This window comes from Stigmatopora argus, chromosome 11 (assembly GCF_051989625.1).
Source record: "Stigmatopora argus isolate UIUO_Sarg chromosome 11, RoL_Sarg_1.0, whole genome shotgun sequence".
Taxonomy (NCBI): Eukaryota; Metazoa; Chordata; class Actinopteri; order Syngnathiformes; family Syngnathidae; genus Stigmatopora; species Stigmatopora argus.
This window is the reverse complement of record NC_135397.1, coordinates 5563111-5586618: the sequence shown is the minus strand read 5'-3', so window position 1 is coordinate 5586618 and position 23508 is coordinate 5563111. Positions and strand designations below refer to the sequence as shown.

The following is a 23508-nucleotide window of genomic DNA, read 5'->3' as shown; positions in this document are numbered from 1 at the left end:
CGACAGTAGGCGTAACCACGCCCATATTGTAGAATAGACGTGAGTTTTGTGGTCTTGATACTATAAAACAGTACGTATTCAAAATACATATATTTATTCAAATATAATTATTTCTGAGATCAAGGGTTGACCCCTGCATGGTAGGAAAGTTGAAAACTAAATTTTCCCTACATATGAGTTTTAACTGAATGAAAAAAGTCAATGAATATACTATTTACGTGTATGCTTTTATTTTGACATGCCTGAAACCGGAAGCAGTGGAAATTTGCCTGTCAAGCAACAAAGATTTCTCCGGGAAAGATTAATTACTCAGGCAAGTATTTAATGCGTTCCTGCAAAAGCAACGCCTGTAGAAATGTTTGTTGCATGTTTTTGTGTGCATATGTGCAGTTAAAGCAAGTTTTAAAAAGTTAGTAGTGTATATTTATTACAAACGGGTTGGTGGATGGCAGTGTATTGCATGTTGTTGGTGTTTAGTTCTCTGTCGATGAAGTTCTAACTGAGCACAGTTGGGCCTAAAATTAAAATATAGTGCATAACCCTAAAAACTGCGTCACTAATGGATGGGCTCCTCCGTCAAAACGGTGAATTAGCGCCCCCTAACGGGTAGTTTATAAATTTACTTGGTCACCCCACTTAATGATAACTAAAAAGTACCGTCATCTGGAGAAATAAATGTATGTTCCGTTTAGTGTTCCCATTAAATTACAAATGCTAGAGATCATATTTTTGATTGCTGTTTATTGGTAATTGAGTTTCAATTATCTCAATATAATTGCCTACAGTCTATTAAAAATATAATTGAAATTGTTGCAGGGCAAATCATGTGTGACTTGTAATTCCTAACAAATGCTGAAAGGCACTTAGACAAATAGACAGTTGATAGTAATAATATAGTGATTACAATGTCACTTGCATCAATGGCAGGATTATATTATTATTATTATTATTATTATGAAAATATTATGAAATATTTCGTTGGAAGTTCTCACCGCATCATGTATATATATATATATATATATATATATATATATATATATATATATATATATATATATATATACACATACCATTCAGACAATTGTTTCTTTTGCCATTCCTCTCTTACTACTAAGGCAAATATAATCAATAAAATGACATATTTTAGTTGTTAAATACAACTTCTGGATTGCCCAGGAGTAAAATAAGTAGCAATGATGAAGTGTTAATTATTGATCTGGACTTTTGTACCGATTGAAGGAGACACGGTGAGGCTTGGAGGATATTACGTTGGACTCAAGCAACCAAAAATGAAGGTCCTCGAAAAAGACGAGCGAATGGTTGCTGAAACCATTCTTTTCAAACACCTGCCCAAGAGTTTTCAGGTAGATGTTAAAAAATCATTTTGACATTGTCATTATCATGTTAATGTTTCATTGGAGTCATTACCTGTTGTTTGCTGTTCTTTTACTTTTATTTTAGGTCTACGGATTATTATATGCTTTTAACAGAAACAAACCAAGTTGCATCCAGATCATTGTCGATACTTGGCCTGATTTCAAGGTCATTATTTGTCGCCCTGACCCACAAGTGAGTTTTTTTTATTGTCCCAATTTTGTATTTTTTTTCGTTTTGTTTTTTAACCACCGCAACCTCACACACACTGTTTGTTTTGTCTTTATTTGACAGAACAAACAAACCCCAGAATGGACCAATAAAATCATGTTCTACAGCCTGGATGAGACCGTTATGAGGAGAATGTTATCACAAGAGGATACAATTGACTGGAGCTCTTTTTTTATGATTGGAGGTAATTTCACACAATTGGTAATTAAAATTACAAGTTATGAAACTAGCACCTAACCTTTTCATTCATATTGTAACAGCAGCTCTACATTAATCCATTAGGCACAAAAATCTGTTGAGTAGGACTAGTATTACTTCTCTTTAGAAGCTAATTATAGTTAGGGAGCATTGTGCAATAATTTAAAAAATATCATTTACTGGTTACATATTTTTTTTAATTTTATTTTTTACTAGTGTAGAATATGGGTATCGGATCGGGGAAAGATATTTTATAAAAAATAGAGATATAAATACTATAGAAAGTTTTTAAAAATAAGTTCAATGTCAAATTATCAGTGTAATTATATATATATATATATATATATATATATATATATATATATATATATATATATATATATATATATATATATATATATATATATATTCATGATGTATGGTGGTGTAAACAAAATGACATGTAAATAGATTTGGATCAATTTTATAGTATTTACTATGAAAATGGAATGAAAGTTATCAGTATTAAATGCAATTTTATTGCAGGTTATGACAGTTCTTATACTTCCATGTTGGAAGAAGTTTCTTCACAGAGAAAAATCAACTGCGAACATCGGGCAGGTGCACATCTTCTGTACTTGCCAGATGGTAGCCATCTTGTCGCACCACAATTTGACAGGTTAGTCATTTTTAACAGATTGGAAATGTATATGTATATACATATATTTATATTTATACATGCAATAATATTATGTATATGAACACATGTACAACTTTAAAAATTGCTGTATTCTGATTACCGTATTTTGCCGTTTAATATATCCGGGAATATTAAATGATTTTTGCTTTTTGGAGCCTCCCGTTTGTGCACCATTTAATATACCACGTGCCATTTAATATACCCGCTATATTAAACAGCAAAATACGGTAAGTGTCAGTCAATTCAGTAAGAGAAAACGAGCTCTCGGCCACAATCTATGTATCCCTCAAAACTACTTGTGGAATTGTAAGCATAGTTTGCTCACTGATTGCAATAAAAACTTGGCGGCCTGGTGGACAAGTGGTTTGCATGTTGGACAAGTGGTTTGCATGTTGGCCTCGCAGTTCCGAGATCGAGGGCTCAATCCCACATTTGGACCTTCCTGTGTGGAGTTTGCATGTTTCCTCCCGCATCCTAAAAACAGGTCCTCGTAGTTGGCTGGGATAGGCTCCTGCACCCCCTTATGAGGAAAAGCGGTACGGAAAATGAATAACATAACACGTTGGACGTTTTCAGCGCATATTTACAAGCACAGTTCCTGAATTTAAAAACAATGAAAATGACTAGCACCTTTTGACTTTTAAACCCCCGTCCTTTTTTTTTTCCTTTCTTAATGTAGTGAGGTAAAATCGAGGATTTCCTCTCTGCAATTTTCCCACGCTCAACTGGTGAATCAAACCTGGAAGTTTGGAGGGGACGAAAAAGGCTTGAAGAAAATGAGGAGACTTATCAACCACTTCCCTTCATATTGCATCAGTGATGGTCAGGGTCAGCCTGTGTCCTGGTTGCTTTTACATGAATACCTGGCAATGGGTGTTTTGTATACACTACCTGAGCACAGGCGAAAAGGTTATGCCTCAATCCTAATCTACACCATGGCCCAGAGACTCATGGCTGACGGTTACCCATTATTCTGCTATGTGGAGGAAGGTAACAGGACCCCTTATAAGCTTTTTAAAAGTCTGGGTTTTATTGAGGACCCCTCTTACAGAGAGATATGGACGGCATTCAACACCTGATTTTGAGAACAACATGTGGCTTTTAGAAAAGCATTGTGATACCTGCAGTATTTTGAAATAACATTCCAGATCATATTATCTTACTAAAAGCTTAAAATTGCGTCCAATTTTAGTGAAGTTTTAAAGTTCTGCTATTGTTACGCAGGGTTTATGATTGTGCCTTAGGATCAATGTACATAAGACTTTTAACTGCCTAAAACAAGATATATTTTTCCAATGCCTGTATGTGAATAATATAGAAAGACATTTTATTTTATCTAGGGGAGTCAGAATGAGCACTGGTGGCTAACAGCTAATGTTACAAAATGAAGTTTTAATTTCATTTCTTTTTTTTATTCCAACGGTATCTTCAAGTTTTTAATAATTAAAACGCAATGGCTCGTTTAATGCATCACTCGACATATCTTTAATTTATGTTACTAACCCACGAGAAACACTTTATTTCCATCAATCTTAAAAAACAATCTCTTGTAAAATGACATGTTATCACTGTAAGAAATGGCAAATCCATGTTGGCAAAAAGTCATCTTGAGGCCAATTCCTGGCAACCCTGATGTGCAAAAGCTATTAAAATTGATTGTGTAAAATATATTTCTTGGATTAATCAGCATTACAGGTGAAACTTGGAGGTATCAAGATGTTTTTATATATATATATATATATATATATATATATATATATATATATATATATATATATATATATATATATATATATATATATATATATATATATATATATGTCCATCAGTCTTCTAAGTTTGTCTTTCAGATCACCTTTCACTGGATCTAAAAAGAATACAGATTTGTTGTTAGTAAAGCTCATTACAAAGTCAAATTCCACAAAATGTCAGTCTTTTCACACCTCTCAAAAACTTTGGAAGAATTTTGCAGCACCTAAATTACTTTATTTGAAGACAAAATGATGTCAAATGACCTCTGTTCTTTGAACTCCTCCAATCGAATCAGCCATTTTTCCCAAAACTCCGACATAAGCTCGCAGTTTAATTGGTGTGCGTGTGCAGGTGACCCATCCTTGTAAGCAACTACAATAAGGCCGTTCTCCACCTGCAAAAAAAACAAGACCGGCTGATGAGCTCTAGTCTCCGTTTTATCACATAAAATCATTCAGATAAATAGAAAACTACCTGGAATTTATATCTCCCATCACTGTTCAGCGCTCCTGCGTAGGCTGCCACCTGAATAGGGTTATCATACGTGTTGCTCAAGAATGGTTTTGGTTTTTCAGAAGTCTTCCACTCAATTACACACAAAACACCTCTGGGGGAAGAAAAAAAGCAAAGTAACTGAGCATGCCTTCTCCTGCACAAAGTCAATCTTGAATGGCTGAACAAATTATTAGCATTTTTATTTACCTGTAACGAGCCACACAGTCCACGATGCCCAAATAATTGAGAACGTCGTGTTGTACACTGCTCTCTATTGCTCGTACAGCTCGGATATCTTCCAGAATGGAACAAATGCTCTCCATGTATCCCTGGACATCAGGTGCATGCGGTTTGTCTTGTCTTGGAGTATCGGACATTAGAACTTTCTCCAGTGAAGAATGGAAAAGTTGTCCTTGTCTAAACAAATCTAAGGGAGATTAAATGCAAATAAATGAGGTGCTTAGCCTGCGCCATGATTCTAAACCTACTTTTGGTGTACTGTTTGAAGCCTTCTTCACCCAGTTCAGCTGTCATCCTCCTCCTCCATCTTTCCAAATAGAAGAGCTGCTCCGGTGAAAGTGTCGCCTGCAGAATCCTGGTCACGCTCGACATTGATGAATCTCTGTCCCGGTTTAGACCAAACCGGACCGGGAGTTCTGATTCGACCTCCTCAGTTTCTGGGGTGAATTTGCCAAGTAAGAAAGGATGCATGGCTTTTGGGAGCCTCAGCTCGGGTCTGGATGGAGTCTGAACCTTGACAACTGGTCCAAATATGTGCTCATCCTCAGCTTGGATGGTCGCAGGAGTTTGGGAACTGACCTTCGAAGCTAACACAGATTTAACAAGAGATGAGTAGCGTTCACTGTCCACAGAGGTGTACGGACTTGCTCCTTTGCGGGAGATGCAGCGATGGGATGTTGGCAAACAAAACAAAGTCTGAAGAAGCCGTACATAAATGCCTCCAGCGAACGGCAGACTTTTGAACATGGACATTGTCTAAACAATTAAAAAACTGCTTTTTTGCTGGCTGCTATGTGTAAATGTTTTAAATTCAGACTACATACTTTAAAAATGACTCGGACTGGACCTTCCTCGTTTCTTGATGATACAACTTGTGAGTAGCCATAGTAATGGGCAACTTTCTTCTTCTTCACACGGTCAGCTGGCAAAGAAGTTTCGTGCGTTATTCTGCCCTCTACTGGTGGTGGAGTATGAACATCCATAACTGGGTGCTGTACAACAGGCGCTAATGGGAATTGCAGTCCTCCGTAGCACTGAAAACTACGTGATTCATATAAATAAAAACTACATTACCCACAATGCTAAACGAAGCGTTAAACAAAAAAATAATAAAATAAATAAAAAAAAAACATTGCGCTAGTGATCGAAGTAGGACAGGAGGTGTCTAGTTGCAATTTTTGCGTCCGTTACCACTAGTTGGCGGAAACAAAAAATATGGTTATGGCAATGATAAAGATAACGCTTTGAAAACTAGATGAAGTCACATGTCCATACGCTGTGGACGTAAAGGAGATTTAGTTTAAAAGTGAGGAAATATTTGCATTCTCGTCGGTGGTGGAATTAGCCAGTCAGTTGCACTTTTCTTGCGGGAAAAAAAACGAAAATTGACAGCTCGTAGAGTAAACCACTAGCGACGCGGTCACATAGCTCTTCCTTCTTTAAGTGCCTCACACTTTTGCTCTCTAATTGACTTTTCTGCAGCAATGACAGCCACTTTAGATGAAAACGACAAGGAAAAGGTAAGGCAAAACAAGATTAAGCATTATGGCGAAATGATTACGGACGCCAAAATCAATTCGATGGCGTTAAGCTAGGTTTCTATCGCTAACTTTTTTTGTTCGGTAAATTCAGAGTTGCAGGCTTTAATACATTTCAAATGATTGCATTGGTGACAAAACCGATTAAAAGTGTAGACACCACCAAAGCTGTTTTTTTTCTTCACCAAAGCATGCGTAGGTTAGTCACAGTTCTTTCCCGTGACATTGTTGCTATTTCTTTCACGACCTGGATTAATGTCGTAGATTTGTATTATTATTATTATGAAGCAGACAATTTACCACCACAATATATCAAATATGAACTGAAAAATCTCACATTTCTGAGTGCTAATTACTAAGCTTTGTCATTGTCTATTATTTTGAACTATGGTCATGTGACCTAAAAAAACGTTTTAAAATTTACATATTTCCTCTAACTGGACATTGTACTTCCCTTTTTTTGTTAGTTAGCCTTCTGACTAAATATTTCATCTTGTATGTCTACAGACATCAAATTTGTTAAATTTACTAGAAAATATTAACATTCTTGACCTGTATTATTTTTCCCGCAGATGCGTTCCGTGTCTGTTGACCTAAATAGGGATGCATCGCTTCTTATTGATATTCCTGATGCACTCTGTGAAAGAGACAAAGTCAAGTTCACGGTCCACACAAAGGTAAAAGTTCATTTTTACAAACACGTTTGTGATAAGAACAAAACGAAGATTGGAAACTGATCAGTTATTTTGTGTGTGTTTTCCCCAGACCACGCTTAACTCTTTCCAGAAGCCAGAAATTTCTGTGCCGAGACAGCATGAAGATTTCATCTGGTTACATGACACTCTGGTGGAAACTGAGGACTATGCTGGCCTTATAGTACATAACATCATTTATATTTGTCTTTGCTCGTGTGTCTGACTGTCAGAGGGAAAAAAAATGTTCCTAAAAAGTACTTGTTAAACATTTCTAGATTCCTCCATCACCCCCAAAACCTGACTTTGAAAGCCCGAGAGAGAAGATGCACAAACTGGGAGATGGTGAAGCCACAATGACCAAAGAAGAATACACTAAAATGAAGCAGGAATTAGAAGCGTGAGTATGAAATAAATCCATATTAGACCACCAAGATTTGTTTCCAACCTTTTTTATTATTTTTTTTTTATAGGGAATACCTAGCTGTGTTCAAGAAAACAGTCCAAGTCCATGAAATCTTCCTGCAGAGACTATCTTCTCATCCCATTCTAAGCAAAGACAGAAACTTCCAGATTTTCTTAGAGTATGATCAGGATGTGAGTTCTGCATGCTTACTTCCTTTCCTAGTTGTCAGTTGAGTAGGGGGGGGGGGGGGGGGGGGGGGGGGTGTTTTTTTTCTTTTTTTTCTACTGGACAGTTCCACTTCCACCTTGCTGTGATCAGCACTTACAATATCTAATAAAGTCTTTTTTTTTTTCTCTCAACAATAGTTGTACATAATAACCTCGTGTATATATAAATCACCTTAATAGGTTGTTTCTTTTGGTCTATTACAGATGAAGTGTTTTGACATTTTGCATTTCTAAATTTAGCTCAGTGTCAGAAGAAAGAATGCTAAGGAGATGTTTGGCGGATTCTTCAAAAACATGGTGAAGTCAGCTGATGAAGTCCTTATCTCAGGAATAAAGGTGGGACTTTTGAGTAATCAATCGGCATCAATGGAAAACCTTCTTCTAAAATATCCCCACCCGCTCCTGTTTCACTTTTATCCCCCCCCCCCCCCCCCCCCCCCCCCCCAGGAAGTGGATGACTTTTTTGAGCAAGAAAAGATGTTCCTTCTCGACTACTACAGCAAGATTAAAGATTCCACTGCCAAAGCAGAGAAGATGACACGCACCCATAAAAGTATTTGATCTGAACTTGAAAAGTGTCTCGATTGCATGCATGACTTGCGCTGTCATATTATTACGGATCACGTCAAATGTCCTGCAACAGATTTTTTTACTGTAGTTAAACTTGCATTGCAGCACAACATAAAACAATTATTGGCAAAAAAACATCCAATAAGGGAAAATTATGAACAGTTATTTCTCGGCAATGTCCTTTTTTAATAGAAATGTTTTGTCAAAGAAAGGTTTCTATGCAATCTTTTTCGAGTATCATAATTTTCCAATTGCAGTACTTGGTCTAAAAAATGTCCTTTTTTTCTTGTCATTTTTTTCACTCTTATTATTTGGATCTCTTTCGTTTGCAGATATCGCAGATGATTACATTCAAATCTCGGCCACTCTGAACGCACTTTCTGCTGAAGATAGCACAGCCAATAGGAAGTGAGTACACATTTTTTTAGTTGGGAAAGCTAACATGTAATGTTCATGTACATGCATCCGTTTTATTTCTGTTCAGGCACATGGAAAAAGTCTCAGATCTCTTTGAGAAGCTCAGAGTGAGTATCGGTCTGCAAAATCTTTAGAAATGTCCACCATATTTCAAACACAATTATAATCCTGTTTGTTATTCTTTTTATTTTGTTCCCGCACAGAAAGTGGAGGGGAGAGTAGCATCTGACCAAGAGCTGAAACTTACAGAGTTGTTAAGATATTACATGAGAGATATCCAAGCTGCAAAGGCAAGTCTTATCAAAATAATTGCACTCAAGTAAGAGTAATTTAGGATGCTATTATGTGATGAAATTCATGATGTTGTCTTTTTCTGGTCCATACCTCTTCTTATAGGATCTTCTCTATCGACGAGCTCGCGCTCTAGTCGACTATGAGAACTCTAACAAGGCTTTGGACAAAGCTCGACTGAAGAGTAAGGATATACCTCAGGCTGAGGAAAACCAGCATCAGTGTCTACAGAAATTTGACAAGCTCTCAGAGTCGGGAAAGAAAGGTTTGTGCATCCACATTGAATCATTTTTGAATTTGGTGCGTATCTCTTTTTGGTATATAGAAACAATAAAGTTTTTTTAGGACTAATCCTGCGGTCTAACTGATCAATATACATACGTCAGTAATTGTGACCAAATTTGGCGGGTGCCCGTAAATTTGTCTTTTTCTGTAGTTGTTTATTATTGTCTAAAAGATCAGTATTGCTCATGAAATGTCAGTTTTTGTCGGTTGCGTTAAAAGTTTTAGCCATTAGAGGTAGTATATTTTGTGTGTTTTATGTCTGTAAAAAAATGTTTCTTCCCAGAACTTACCAGTTTCAAGGGCAGGCGAGTTGTGGCGTTCAGAAAGAATCTCATCGAGATGGCTGAACTGGAGATTAAACATGCCAAGGTAGGTGGATTGAAGAATTGGTGGTACCTTCTAGGCAATTGGGTCCCAGCTGGTAGGGGGGTAATATACAAATTAATATGCCAGGGAATTATCATTTGTTTATTGATTAATTTTATGGTGTTTTGTTGTCCTTTGCTTAGCTTTTGGAATATTTTCTTGCTGCAGAAAAAGGACTTACAGTCATTTTCCCCATCTTTCACAGAACAACGTGTCACTATTGCAGGGTTGCATTGAGCTGCTTAAGAACTGACAGAGGTTAGACGTACTCTTGTCCTACTGCCATCAAGTGACCAATTTCAGCCAATCCTTTTGTCCCCTGTACCTCACGGAGACAAGAATTCAAGCCGCATCCTAGCTTCTACTTGCCCATGTGGTGCCTCTTGACTAACAATTTTGTAAGCACAGCTTTCTTATTGTTACTTAGCCCACAGTCATTGTTCCACAGCTCATTTTCCTCGAGATATATTGTACGCTAACCCCATAATTATTTATCTCACTTCTATTTTTCGCTTTTTTTTTTTTCATTTTCATGCTATGCACACAATAGAAAGCCCTCATGTTTACTTACTTTTCAGCACTACTTGGTTTATCTGCCATTCATTCAAGGTACAATCTAGATGTAACCTTCTTCTATACAATACAGTCACAAAGCTTCCCTGGTGCTCTCATTATTTAGTGTTTTTTTTTCATTTGTTTTATTTTGCTGCAGTATCGAAAGACGACTTTTTTCTAAATTGGGTTTTTTATTAGTACCACAATTATTACAGATGCACATACAATTTGGCTTCACCATTTCACTTCATGGATTTGTTTGCACAAATGGCATTCATACTACCTCTATTCCATCTAGTATTTTTCCATCACATTTTCACATTATACAAATACTTATTGATGTTTACTCTTGCTATGGCTCTCCTCTTCCTCAAATGGATCACCTGTAATATGTTCCCAGGCATATGAACAATTAAGGAAATGTACTAGATGGCATAAAAAAAAAAGTTTCACAATTATCATCCAGCATTGTGGTGAGTAAAATACATTAGTTTTCTAAAAAGAATGTAGTACTTCTGATTCCATGAGTGTGAAGTCATTTTTACTTTTCTAACTCCAACATTGGCATTTTATACATTTGTAACAATACTGAATAAACGCTTTCCTAAGATTGGTTAGAAGTCACATTGTGTAAACCGATTTTAAAAATATTATTGAAATTAATTGCAACGCATTAGCATTTGAATCTTATTTCAGAAATCAGGAAATATAGACATCAATTTGCACTTGACAGCTGTATTATTTACGACTTGAAAGCTTTTTTTGGCATTTATGATTATGTATATTATACCGTAGCGAAAGTCAGATTTAGGTTGATAGTTTTTCTATTGTATTTAACGAGCTGAAACAGCAGATGGTGTACCAATGGAATTTTGACAACTCATCATTGCAAACATGCGTTTGGTAACTGCGAGTAGAGCAAACAGATAGTTTAGGAGTATGGTCCAAAGACCACCACTTGACTTCTTTTATCCTCGTCCAGATAATCATGGTCATATCTTGCCAAGGTTAGAAGAGGCATATTATAGAAGATTTACATTAACTGCTTATATTTGTAAGTGCTTTACATGATCTGACTATTTCCAGCCAGTGTAGATGGAAAGTCACCTTTTTAAAATGAAAGGACTACGTAAAGCTATTTTGTCAAAGCCAAAAGATGAACAAAAGAGCAATGTTTGTAGCACAGTTACATTCGGCAACAATTTGGGGAAAAAAGAATTACTACTGAGAGAAAATTGCTTAAAATAATACGTCTGTTTAAACTCAATACGCAATACCAAATGAAAGGTCAGTGTGCCCTGCCCTGCCCGCCATTTGCTCTCAAACACACATTACAGCACTATTCCTGTTCCAAATGATTGAAGTTATCAAAATAAATATTTATTCCCACATGTGAATATTTGTTCTGCTTTACATTGCAACTTGACATTTTATAGAAGAATGATTAAATGCCAACATATAAGTGAAAATTCAAAAAACAGCAGTCTTAAGACAAATTCCAAAACTCAAATATTTGATGGGAATAGGTTGATAAATTTATTTTTATAAATTGTAATTACTTTTTAGTTACATATTGCTATATTAAAATAAATCTTGGTGGACACTAGGACCAGGATGCTTCTCACTTCTCAGGTGGGGGCGGGGTCAGTTTGATCCAAACAACGTCCGAAGGTAAAATCGTTTAAAATACAGTTAAATTCTAAATATTTTTATATGTTTTTAATGTTTGAATACAAATGTTATGTATAGACAAACAATTAAACAATTTTAATCATTCCAAATAGCGGATCTTGCTTTGACAGCTGGGGACTGTCAGCTCCTTCGTGTCGTAAGAAAACAAAAAAAACCTACAAGTCCCAGATCTGTCATTTCCTGTATGAGTCCACTCTAGCCAATCAGATTTCCGCACAAGAAAACAAGAACTACAAGTCCCAGATCTCTCATTTCCGGTATGGGTGCACTCCAACCAATCGGAGCTCCCCTGGATTAACGCTAGCTATCTGGGGCACGGGGCCAGTACGTCTAGCCAGCTAGAAGTGCCACGACTTCACTGTAGTCCAGCGATTGCCTGGCGTAGTTTAGAAGCCAAAGAAGCAATCTGAGGAAAAGTAACTACGTGAAACCGCTGCAAATTCAGAGGAACATCATACCGCATTTGCTCGATTTCCACTTGAAAGCTCAAAACCATCCCAGATTTTTTTTCTTTGAGGCAAGCGGACACATTACCATCACCGTAGCGAGGTAAGTGTACGAATAGGAATTTTCACATTCATAAAGCCACAGAGTCAACTAGCTTGGTCAGCTACCTGCCAATAATATTAAAAAATGTCTACCTGTGCCTATAAACTTAATTAAAGTCATTTTGCATGATTTCCCTTTCGTTTGCACATGATAGTTTAGCCCTTTGGCTGCATCTGTCTTGACACGTCATTCTAAAAAGTTAACGTCGCTAACCAAGTTCATTGATTGTCAGTGTTAGCTAAGATGCTAGTGTGAAAAGCAATCATGAGCAAATAATATATTTCATCGTTACACATCACATTTATTTATCCACGTCTATGAAATATAATTTTTTGCTGTTTCCTCTTGTGGTTGCACTGATACTTTACTTGGGGCTGTGGAATAGAATTTGCCTTCATTGAATACACATACGGAGGTTTAATCAGAATTGCAAATTGATTCAAATATGATTTGAAAATTAAAATTAAATTAGAATGTACATTGGTAAGGTACACGTACGTCTTAGTTGCTAGTAAGTGAATGTGCGCCTGTGCAACTGTCGGCTACTCTGCTGTCCACGTATCTGTTTTACTTGCCATATCTTACCTGCGCGTTCAAAACTTACTTTTTTAGCACATTTTCCAAATCATAAAAAACACAAAAATACAATATCCATCATATAATCGTTCAATTTACAGTTTTGAGAAGGGTGCGTTGGATTGTGACGTGTTATTCTGTATGCCAATTTTTTGACCCTGACACAAGAACCCTCTGTTCTTGCGAGTTGAGGTATCTAACGGAAAAGGACCCAAATACGCACAAAAAAATCTAAATGCTTAAATAAAAAAAGATATATAAATTGAAGCTCATGATTTAGTGTAATTTCACCAACATCTAAAGTCATTGTAATACTAAATCATATATTTTTGTGGATTTCCAACCAAAAATATTAAGTACAATTCATATCTAGTTTAGCGCATCTAAAAAATAGTATAAATGATCTCTGAGTAAACTGCAAAAAGTACTAAAGCAGCCTGAATTTTTTTAACCATATGTTCGTTGTCGTAAATTTGCTACAACAAGTTGTCTTTTCTATAATTTTTGTTTTTGTCGTAAATTTGCTACAAGAAGTTATATTTTCTATAATTTTTGTTTTTTTAATGTTGTTATTGTTAATATTATTCATTATTTTTTAATGTATTTCAATACATTTTCTCATTTCTATGGGAAACGTTGATTTGAGATACGAGTGGAAACATAGTAATATTGGCAAATATCATACCAAGAATTGAAGTTGTGTTGTCATAAAATTGGTGTTTTACACCCCCAAATGAATTTCCTCGTTGAAAGATTTCTTGCTCTTTTTTTTTAGGTGAACTACCATTTAACAATGGACATCTACGAGCAGGCCGTCGGTATAATGGTTTTTGGCGGATTCATGGTGATCTCCGCAGTTGGAATTGCCTTGGTTTCCACTTTTTCTATGAAGGAAACCTCTTATGAAGAGGCCCTGGCAAAACAGCGCAATGAGTTAGGTGCGACAACATCAAGTCGCACAGAGAAAAAAAAGAAAGACAAAACAGCTGACAAAAAGAACCGCGGAAAGAAGAAGGAAGAAAGACCTAATGGAATGATCCCAGAAGCTGTCAAAACAATCAAGACTCGTGAAGCTGATCTGGGACTACAAGACCCTCTTGCCACCCCAATTGTGGCCACTGCAGCTGCGGTTCAATCTGCCTCTAAGGGAAAGCCAAACGCAAGCAAAGCTAAAGCAGATCCCCAGCCCGGAGCTGCTAAACCAAGTCCCACACCTGCTGAGTCCTCACTTGTACCTTCACCTAAAAACAAAAAGAAATCAGCCAAGAATCAACAAATCTCTGCCCAGCCTTCGTCCGACAAAACTGCACCAATTTCTGCTCCAGTCCAAGCCACAAAGTCTACCAAGGCCAAAGCAGTGGCTGCCCAAACATCTGCGCCCGCAAAGGCCTCCTCCAGCAAATCTCCTAAGTCTCCTCCATCCTCCGCCAAATCTCCTACTTTAGATAAAACAGCTGATACCTCCACCAACTCCACCCCTGCCTCGGGCAAATCCGTCTCAGACAAGTCCACAGCGGCTTCTGCCAAGTCTAAGTCCAAGGCCACCCCAGCACAGACCAAGGCTGCCCCTGCCTCTCCCAAGGCCGTTCCTGCCGCCCCTAAGGACGCCCCTGTCTCACCTAAGGTTACCACCAAAGCTGCTGCCAAGGCCGCAGCAAAGGCCGCAGCCAAGGAACCCCAGACAAATGAATCCCCTGCCTCACCTAAGGTTACCACCAAAGCTGCTACCAAGGCCGCAGCAAAGGCCGCAGCCAAGGAACCCCTGAACAATGAATCCCCAGCCTCGCCTAAGGTTACCACCAAGGCTGCTGCCAAGGCCGCAGCAAAAGCCGCAGCCAAAGAACCCCAGGCCAAGGAATCCACAGCCCAGACCAAGGGTGCTCAGACACCGGCTCAGATCAAGGGCGCTCAGGCCCCGGCCCAGACCAAGGGCGCTCAGGCCCCGGCCCAGACCAAGGGCGCTCAGGCCCCGGCCCAGACCAAGGGCGCTCAGGCCCCGGCCCAGACCAAGGGCGCTCAGGCCCCGGCCCAGACCAAGGGCGCTCAGGCCCCGGCCCAGACCAAGGGCGCTCAGGCCCCGGCCCAGACCAAGGGCGCTCAGGCCCCGGCCCAGACCAAGGGCGCTCAGGCCCCGGCCCAGACCAAGGGCGCTCAGGCCCCGGCCCAGACCAAGGTCGCTCAGGCCCCGGCCCAGACCAAGGGCGCCCCGGCCCAGGCCAAGGGCGCCCAGGTCCCGGCGCAGGCCAAGGGCGCCCAGGCCCCGGCTCAGGCCAAGGGCGCCCAGGCCCTGGCTCAGGCCAAGGGCGCCCAGGCCCCGGCTCAGGCCAAGGGCGCCCAGGCCCAGGCAAAGGGAGCCCAGGCCCCGGCTCAGGCCAAGGGCGCCCAGGCCCCGGCTCAGGCCAAGGGCGCCCAGGCCCCGGCTCAGGCCAAGGGCGCCCAGGCCCCGGCTCAGGCCAAGGGCGCCCAGGCCCCGGCTCAGGCCAAGGGCGCCCAGGCCCCGGTCCAGGCCCCGGCTCAGGCCAAGGGCGCCCAGGCCCCGGCGCAGACCAAGGGTGCCCAGACCAAGGGTGCCCAGGCCCCGGCGCAGACCAAGGGTGCCCAGGCCCCGGCGCAGACCAAGGGCGCCCAGGCCCCGGCACAGACCAAGGGCGCCCAGGCCCCCGCGCAGACCAAGGGCGCCCAGGCCCCGGCACAGACCAAGGGCGCCCAGGCCCTGACGCAGACCAAGTCCTCAGCAACACACACAAAATCTGCCCCACCTCTTGAAGCCGTCGCTAAAGACGTTCCCATCATGGCAGTCCCTCCAGTGGGGTCCAGCGCACCCAAAGCTCAGGAACCAAAGAAGAAAGCCTCAAAGAAAAAACCTGAAAGCGGTAACTACTAAGTCGCATTATATTCTTCATCATTATCAACTAGACTTGTTTGATCAAAGTTGCGTGGTGTTTGTCATGTTCTTACAATAATGCTTGTTTACTATAGTTGTTTAAATTGCTTTGAAAATGCATGTTTTCCATTGATTATCCCAAATATTAGCGCAAGATTAACAATTTTAGGATCTTTGTAGTAGTAAATACCTTTTCAGTGTAACGCACCCACATTCTTCAAAAGACAATATGAAATTCCCTGCACACTTGCAATGCCGTGACTGTTAGCATATCGTTCTTGCTACTGCTGATTTATTTTATCTTATAATCCTCACTTTTTTCCTCTCTCCTGTTGCAACAGTGAATTCCACTGAAGCGCCACTGTACCTGCCTTACAAGGTTTTGATGTCCACCGTCAGCAACACTGCCTTCAGTGAGAAAGAAGCTCATGAGCTTATCGAGGTGCTTTCTGAAAAAACTGGCATCATGCAAGACACCTGGCACATGGTATGGAAAGTCAGCTTCCACAAACTATTTTATATAGTGTTATTTTTGGGCCGTATAAAAAGGGAAGAAAGCTTGCCTGTAGAGTAGACGGTTCAAAGTTTTCTTTAAATAACATTTGTTTTTCTTTAATCGGATACCTTGCATTTAGTTTTCATTACCGCACTTAAGGTCATTGATATGTGTATTTGCAGGCCGCTCCAAAAGGTGACCCACTGACAACTCTGAAGAAACAACTGGAAGAAAAGCAAAAACAACTCGGGGCTGAACAAGAAGACTCCTCTGCAGCTAAAAACCGTTTGAGGGATCTCACTAAGGTGAGAGCATCTCTTTCTTAACCAAAAATTTAATACGCATGAGTCTTCATTTTATTTGCTAAAATGCAAAGCTTATTTCCACATTAGATGTTGATAATATATTACTGTAATTTAAGTGGTACTACACCAGAACTCCTTATATTCCCCTCTAGGTGGCACCAAGGCAATTGAGTATATACTTCAAAACAGCAGCTGTTAGTAATCTTTTAAGGTCTGGGCTTATCTTTGGTCCTGTTTTTTTTTCTCTAGGACAACATAACCTACACAAATATATCTCAAAGACAAAAAAAGAAATCCTCAATGTTTAGTATTCATGTCCTATTGATATCCAACCCTGCCTGATGAATTGTTTTGAAGCTTGATAATTTTACCCCAGATAGTTAACCTGCCCAAACGTATTGAAGCAGAATCTTTAAATGTAGCAAAGTCCTCGCAAGTCTGCCGTCTGTTCTTATAAATGTATTATTCTTGATAATTCATACACATTTCTGGTTCATCTGGCTCATCCAACTCCTTGTGTGCTGACTAGGAGCTTGCTGCTGAGAAGTCCAAGGTGGCTATCGTTGAGACCAGGTTGAGCTCCCAGCTAAGCAAGAGGGAACAGGAAATGATTGCCCTTGAAGCCCGCATGAAGGCCAGCTACCAAGACCATGTAGTCCAAACCCAGAAGCTCAATGAAAAGGTATTGTCTCTTACCCAAGATTTACATTTTAGCCTGCAAACTCGCATTGTTTTCCTCTGCCAAGTAACTTTTATCTGGACCCCATTAAAAATCCAAATTTGAAATCCGGATAGATTGTCAATATGCAAGAAGAACTCGAAAAGGGTCCCAACGCCCAACTGGCCCGTCTCCAACAAGAGAACTCCATTCTCCGTGATGCCCTCAACCAAGCGACCAGTCAAGCCGAGAGCAAGTAAGCATTCTTTTTGTCAGGCTCACTTGCGTCGTCAACAGATCTTCTGCTTTTTAAAGACAACTGAGAGATGTTATGTCTGAAAATTTGTTTTCTATCCCCAGACAAAATGCGGAGCTAGCCAAACTGCGCCAGGACTGTGTCAAGCTAACCAAAGAACTCGGAGAGAAGACAGAAATTCTACACGTAGACGAACATGCGAAGAAAAGTTTGGAAGCGAAGGTCTCCGCCACAGAGAAGCAGCTTTCTGCATTACAGGTTTGATAATCACTGTTGTTTCAAGCCTCACCCTTTGCTAATACGTATTAGGAGGAGTTTAATTATTCTGAAATCACACTGGGTTGGAATGCATGCACACATCATTGCCGGAATTTGTACGTGTCGCAGCACCTCTCCTCCAATGTACTCCACCTCAAGAAAAAGTGGAGGAACAAAAAAACTACTGTAACAGTAGACTTCTTTTTTGTATCCTACTCATCTGATCTGATGTGTTACTTCTGGTATTCTTTCTATTTCGGTCTATGTGGAGTGGGTGATTAACTGCTTCGTAGCAATCAGGTTGTTAATCAGTTAGTGAGTTTCTTCATGAACCCTACTTAATCCAACTTTTTGACAGGCCGGTCATGATGAAAGGGAGAAAGCGTTCAAGAGGAAATTAGAGGAGGTATGCACGGAGATGAGAACATTGCAAACGACAAACAACAGCCTGCAGGACTCTTTGAAACAGGCCAAGCAACACACAAGCGCACTCTCAGGTCAAAAAAAACATCTTTTTATATGTTCAACAGTTTATACATTGTGAAATGATGTTTCACTGACGTTGCTGCTGATTCTCCATGTAGAGGTCCAGACGAAAATGGTCAATCTTGAGGTTCAAGTGAAAGAGCGCGCCGCTCAGGTCAGCACTCTCACTAATGAGCTCCAAGGAACACAAGTTGAGAAGCAACAGCTTGTACAACAATTGGCGTCTATCAACTCTTTGTTGGAAGCCAGCGAGAATAAAAACAAACAGGAATCTCAACAGGTAAGGGTTTTTATCAACTTACCTATATTGATCGCCCACCTACCCCATTTAATGTTGCCTGTTTTTATTCAGGAGATTGCTGAACTTCAGCAAATAAAACTCAGGTACATGTGTATATATATTTTTTAATATTAGACATTTTTTCTCCACATTCTCTCCCCTTTGAAATTTTTAACTCTATTTAACTACTTGAATGCTACTGACATTTTCCATTAAATCCAACAATATGTTCTTTACAGTCTGCAGGAGAAGGATAACCAGTTGAACACTCTCCAGGATGAACTGAAGCAATTTCAGATGAAGGAAGCAGCAGTAAGTGTTAAAAACAATAAGTCATATCAATTTTATTTTTATAGCCTTAACCCTAAGATGCATGACCAACCAATACCAACATTCAGAATAATAGGTCTTGGGATCAGTTTTGACCCCACGTATGTAACTATGGGTTCATTGGTTGCTGAAGTCATTTGGTCATATGACTTGTATACTAACTACTATGCCCCACAAAGGTGTATTTATTTATTTATTTTTTCCTAAGTAACGGGTGGACCCCGAAAGAGTTGGTAGAATTCACTAACTTGCCTTCCAGGCAGAATAACTATTCAACCTTTCTGTTACAGGAATCCGATATCTTTGCAGAACAGATGAAGAACAGGTAAATATGCTCATCAGCAAGAGGGGGAAACTTGAATTTTATGGAGGGAGGAAAAAAGAAAATCTCTAAAGTTTATTTTATCTTTGTTTAGTCTGACAGAGAAGGAAGTCCTTGTCACTTCACTACAGGAGCAGCTGAAGGAGTTGAAGCAAAATGAAGTGAGCATGTCTGGAACTTTGCTTATTTTGGAAAGATTTGCATTCCCATTGCTTTGCTGATTGTCTTATCCTTTTTTTCAGGCTGCTATGATCCAGCTGAAAGCTTTCCAAAGTGAAGCCACAACATCTCTCCAAACCCTCTTCCCCCTTGTAGCATTAGAAACACAAGAGGTATGAATAATGTCCCAAAAATGTCTTTTCCCATGATGCCATTGCCTTAATCTCCCTCATGTCTGCTTTTCTGTGCACTCTAGCCAAATTGGTTACAAAGTTTTACGCTGAAAGCTCAGGAGGTTCTTTCAGAGAAGAACCAACAGTCCAATTCAAGTCAAGAATTACCTGTAAGCCGCATCCTTAAGTACTTACTACACTGCACATAATTCAAATTTTCACATATATAAATTTGTTTTTTTAGGAGTTGCTTGAAAAGCTGAAGGAGGCGGAGGAGAATCACACAACCCTGCAAGCAGAATGTGAACAGTACAGAACAGTTTTAGCTGAAACGGTAAAGGAATGATTATAATCTATTCAGCACAAATGCCTGAAATGTTGAACGAGTGCGTATCACTATTGGCTTCCTTCATCTGGACTTTTGTCTAAATGTTCCCCTTCGACTGTAGGAAGGAATGCTGAAACATCTGCAGAAGAGCGTGGAAGAGGAGGAGCTTGTGTGGAAGTCTAAAATGTCTACCTCAGACGACCAACTAAAAACGGTAAGTAATGATTACCATTGTAAAATGTACATTTTAAACAGCTCAAACACATCAATCTCTGTATTTTTCTTCCCTATCTTTGTGTTTTCCTTGTCACCAGGCTTTAGAAGAAGTAAACAAGCTGGAGTCAGAAAATCAAAGTATAAAGCAGGTTAGTTCAGCTCCCCCAACCCCCACCCAAAGAAAGGGACCCCCATCTTAGAAGACACTTATGAGACAGACACTTCCTTCAGTATGAAACTGCTTGTTTCTTGCAGCTTAAAGAACAGCTGATGCTTCTGGAGGCACAGCTGGAGAAGCAATCAGAAAACCATGGCATGGCCGAAGAGTTGGAGCAGGTATTTTTTTTCGGGAAATATCGGGAGAAGCTCCTCTAGTAAAATGACCACATGATGATGTCTTTTGTCTTCAGCTAAGGATGCAGTTGTCCGGCAGTCAGAGCCTGCTGGATTCGGCCCAAAAGGAGGTCCAGGCGCATAAGGAGGCGCTTGCTAAGGTTTAGTTTATTTTTTTGTTATGTGTTTACATTTAAACTGATTTGGATGCCCGGTTTGGATAAAAGGAGAAAAGGCAGTTTTTCTGAGATCACACATTTGGTCCTCATTCATTTGGTTTTCACTCGCATTGCTTTCCCTTTTCCCTTATATATATTTTTTCATATGATATTTTTTTAATAAGCCTTTCCCTTTTATTGACATGAATGCTTTCAAATGTTACAGAAAAGCAGTGTCCCAGCTGGATGGTATGAGCTGTTAACATTATTTTATCAGTTACTAGCGACAACTTCCCGTTTCAGGTCAGAGAGGAGCTGAGCCAAGTCACGTTGAGCAGTCAGCGAGAACAGAACGGGCCCACAGAGTCTCAACCTAGACAGGTCAGGGTGCTGCAGTCACAAGGCACCCTCGTGGCACCACCCACCTCTTGTCAGAGAGTACCGGACAGCCACTCATTGGAACAGAATTTTTTTTTAAAATTCAGGCTAATGTTTGAAAAATGTACACTGCCCTTCCATGAATTTCCTCATTTTAAAAAGATAACTGTATAATAGCATTACATTAATTAAATATAAAGTTGCACAAAAAGTAACTACAAACATAGCTTGGTTGTCACATTTGTGGTGGAACACAAATGGAGACATTTCCATTTAAATTGATCCAAAAAATTAATAGTAGGTGTCACCAAACTTAAATGAAGAGTAGTGTATATTTTAAAAAAGTCTGTCCAGTACTTCTCTGACACTCCCAAGTTTATATGCTAACCTGTGTAATTTGTTTTAAATGTGAGCTCACAACTAACTGCTACTTTCTCTCACCTCCATATGGCATGAAGAGTATCCCCTTTGCTTGCTAGATTGACTTTGGTAGTCATTTTCTGACTAGATCCTGGGTTGCTTAGAGTTCCAGCGGCTTTTTTGTGTGGATGTGTGATGCCATGATGGTACAAGAATGTTCGCAAACACGCATCTATATTAAAGGTGTCTGCGTCACCAGGTGTCGTCGGAGTTGAATCAGACAACTGAGAAGCTGCAAAAGGATGCGGCTGAGAGACAAAAGCTGTCAGAAGAGTTTGAGCAGGTAGCCAGCCGTCAGTCGAGTTGAAACCGTAACGGGGAAACCTGGAATTTGATCGCGGAATGACTGTTTCAAGCCGTAGCCTGCCTGTATCAGCATGTTTTGACTACTTGCAGGCCCAGACAACCATCACAGAACTTCAGACTCAATTGAATCTTCTGAAAGATTCTGCAGAGTCACAGCAAAGTGATGCAGAGAATGTCGATCAACTCAAGGTGTGTCCATTACGTGACTAGCATCTGAGTTTTGGTTTTATTAACATTTTTTTTTTAAATTGCATTTGCTGCTGCCGCAGGAACGTCTGGAGAAGGAGAAGAAGTTGTCTAAAGACCTTGGACAGGCAGCCACCAAGCTCCAGCAACTTCTCAAAGCAACTCAGGAGCAGCTGAGTAAAGAGCGAGAGACAGTGGTAACACTACAAGAGCACCTAGATGGCAAGGTAAGGTGACACCTTTTACTTTTGCTGGGGTTGGGATGTTTTCGGACCACATTTCGACTAAAATTGGCACGCCCACGTAATCCAAGCATTATGGTAATGTTTTCCGGGATGTCACTAAATGCACCACACGTCCGAATTGAGTGGGTCAGTGTGTTGTGTACCATTGATAATGCATCTATCCACCTTTCAACAGCAATAAGTACCGTATTTTGCTGTTTAATATACCCGGGTATATTAAATGGCGCACAAACGGGAAGGTATGATGCCCTACGCACTATGCAAAGATGGGGTGCATCAACGTTTTGCAGACTAAAACTACTTACTGCTCAGGTTAAAACTACTTACTGCTGAATAAATTCTGACTTGGAATTTTAATGAACTTAAGTATCTTTAATTATGCCCCCATGAACACCATACAAGTCTTGCCAAAAAAGCTGAGTTGCCGTTTAATATACAGGGATATATTAAATGGCGCACAAACGGGAGGCTCAAAAAAGCAAAAATCATTTAATAAACCCGGGTATATTAAACGGCAAAATATGGTACTTTTTTAAAATTTTAAATCTGAATGTAATTTAATTTTTTCATATCCAATTTTTGGAGCAGTGAAGTGAAATCAAACTAGGATCGGAATTCATTCCTAACTCGATGTCTATATGTGACAATGATCCGTTTGGTTTGACTGTACTTTTGCCCTTTGTCTTCTCAAGGGAGAATTAAAGGAGGGGACATCCGTCTGAGAGCAAGCTCATGGACATCAAACCAAATATGCCTTATGATTACCATAGTTATGCATTCCAAAACATTTTTTATACTGTAGTTGTCTTTGATTTTCTTTTTTTTGTCTGTGCGTATGTGTATTTCTAGTAATCAACAGTTTAATAGTTGGAAATCATGCTGCAATCTCGACTGAAACCGACATTTTATCAACAATTCTGACCATGTCAGAAGACGTATATCCCCCCGCCCCTGCCTTTCGGTCCAAATGTTTTACAGTGGTTCAGTGTTAAAAGGGATACCGAGTGTGCGTTAAACGTACATCAATCTGTGCAATTGTGTTTAAAAAAAAAGAAGAATGCGCTTCATTGATGTTAACACTTCAATGGCAGGACAAATGAAATGCATGGAGCCTGTCTGCTACTCTCCATGGTAGGCCACCATTTTGAAATGAATTTGTATGAATGAATAAACTACAGTGTAACTATTTCATTTGATA

The 23508-nt window shown here is 39.7% G+C and overlaps 4 protein-coding genes across 8 annotated transcripts; 3 read left to right on the top strand and 1 right to left on the bottom strand.

Moving 5' to 3' along the window:
• Positions 1 to 248: 248 nt before the first annotated feature.
• On the top strand, positions 249 to 4150 carry LOC144084556 (glycine N-acyltransferase-like protein 3). The gene is made up of 6 exons (XM_077613103.1): positions 249 to 313; positions 1240 to 1364; positions 1462 to 1569; positions 1669 to 1789; positions 2329 to 2461; positions 3162 to 4150. The coding sequence occupies exons 2-6, from the start codon at positions 1290 to 1292 to the stop codon at positions 3559 to 3561; spliced, it is 837 nt and encodes a 278-aa protein (XP_077469229.1). The 5' UTR covers positions 249 to 313; positions 1240 to 1289; the 3' UTR covers positions 3562 to 4150.
• On the bottom strand, positions 3729 to 5927 carry mgme1 (mitochondrial genome maintenance exonuclease 1). Of its 2 annotated transcripts, XM_077613102.1 has the most exons (6): positions 5218 to 5925; positions 4937 to 5156; positions 4709 to 4841; positions 4498 to 4628; positions 4276 to 4349; positions 3729 to 4206 (listed from the first exon to the last, which is right to left on the bottom strand). In XM_077613102.1, the coding sequence occupies exons 1-5, from the start codon at positions 5720 to 5722 to the stop codon at positions 4334 to 4336; spliced, it is 1005 nt and encodes a 334-aa protein (XP_077469228.1). In that variant the 5' UTR covers positions 5723 to 5925; the 3' UTR covers positions 3729 to 4206; positions 4276 to 4333. The 2 variants fall into 2 exon arrangements, with proteins under 2 accessions (XP_077469228.1, XP_077469227.1); XM_077613101.1 differs by lacking the exon at positions 3729 to 4206 and having other exon boundaries at positions 4274 to 4349; positions 4426 to 4628; positions 5218 to 5927.
• Positions 5928 to 6087: 160 nt separating this feature from the next.
• On the top strand, positions 6088 to 10419 carry snx5 (sorting nexin 5). Its single transcript, XM_077613100.1, has 13 exons — positions 6088 to 6489; positions 7080 to 7184; positions 7273 to 7383; positions 7478 to 7599; positions 7673 to 7796; positions 8073 to 8168; positions 8280 to 8385; positions 8735 to 8810; positions 8887 to 8926; positions 9023 to 9109; positions 9216 to 9375; positions 9679 to 9764; positions 9967 to 10419. Exons 1-13 carry the CDS (start codon positions 6454 to 6456, stop codon positions 10012 to 10014), a joined length of 1197 nt encoding a protein of 398 aa, XP_077469226.1. The 5' UTR covers positions 6088 to 6453; the 3' UTR covers positions 10015 to 10419.
• Positions 10420 to 12292: 1873 nt separating this feature from the next.
• On the top strand, positions 12293 to 23506 carry rrbp1a (ribosome binding protein 1a). 4 transcript variants are annotated; one of them, XM_077613210.1, is made up of 26 exons: positions 12293 to 12557; positions 13909 to 15666; positions 15709 to 16006; positions 16359 to 16504; positions 16696 to 16818; positions 17348 to 17500; positions 17614 to 17732; positions 17837 to 17990; positions 18349 to 18487; positions 18575 to 18756; positions 18829 to 18860; positions 18996 to 19068; positions 19377 to 19411; positions 19503 to 19569; positions 19651 to 19740; positions 19824 to 19910; positions 19985 to 20074; positions 20190 to 20282; positions 20383 to 20433; positions 20540 to 20620; positions 20695 to 20778; positions 21079 to 21156; positions 21773 to 21856; positions 21970 to 22068; positions 22149 to 22292; positions 23003 to 23506. In XM_077613210.1, exons 2-26 carry the CDS (start codon positions 13927 to 13929, stop codon positions 23030 to 23032), a joined length of 4272 nt encoding a protein of 1423 aa, XP_077469336.1. In that variant the 5' UTR covers positions 12293 to 12557; positions 13909 to 13926; the 3' UTR covers positions 23033 to 23506. The 4 variants fall into 4 exon arrangements, with proteins under 4 accessions (XP_077469336.1, XP_077469335.1, XP_077469337.1 ...); XM_077613212.1 differs by having other exon boundaries at positions 12294 to 12557; positions 13909 to 15519; positions 15628 to 16006; XM_077613209.1 differs by having other exon boundaries at positions 13909 to 16006.
• The last annotated feature ends 2 nt before the right edge of the window (positions 23507 to 23508 follow it).

Coding starts and splice junctions, on each gene's coding strand:
- LOC144084556 (XM_077613103.1), top strand. CDS start 1,290: ATGAAGGTCCTCGAAAAAGACGAGCGAATGGTTGCTGAAACCATTCTT. Junction 1,570..1,668: donor TTTGTCGCCCTGACCCACAA/GTGAGTTTTTTT, acceptor TTTATTTGACAG/AACAAACAAACCCCAGAATG. Junction 1,790..2,328: donor CTCTTTTTTTATGATTGGAG/GTAATTTCACAC, acceptor ATTTTATTGCAG/GTTATGACAGTTCTTATACT.
- mgme1 (XM_077613101.1), bottom strand. CDS start 5,722: ATGTCCATGTTCAAAAGTCTGCCGTTCGCTGGAGGCATTTATGTACGG. Junction 4,842..4,936: donor GACTGTGTGGCTCGTTACAG/GTAAATAAAAAT, acceptor TTCTTCCCCCAG/AGGTGTTTTGTGTGTAATTG. Junction 4,629..4,708: donor ATGGGAGATATAAATTCCAG/GTAGTTTTCTAT, acceptor TTTTTTTTGCAG/GTGGAGAACGGCCTTATTGT.
- snx5 (XM_077613100.1), top strand. CDS start 6,454: ATGACAGCCACTTTAGATGAAAACGACAAGGAAAAG. Junction 8,169..8,279: donor TCCTTATCTCAGGAATAAAG/GTGGGACTTTTG, acceptor CCCCCCCCCCAG/GAAGTGGATGACTTTTTTGA. Junction 9,765..9,966: donor TGGAGATTAAACATGCCAAG/GTAGGTGGATTG, acceptor CATCTTTCACAG/AACAACGTGTCACTATTGCA.
- rrbp1a (XM_077613209.1), top strand. CDS start 13,927: ATGGACATCTACGAGCAGGCCGTCGGTATAATGGTTTTTGGCGGATTC. Junction 19,069..19,376: donor TTCAGATGAAGGAAGCAGCA/GTAAGTGTTAAA, acceptor TTTCTGTTACAG/GAATCCGATATCTTTGCAGA. Junction 20,779..21,078: donor ATAAGGAGGCGCTTGCTAAG/GTTTAGTTTATT, acceptor TTCCCGTTTCAG/GTCAGAGAGGAGCTGAGCCA.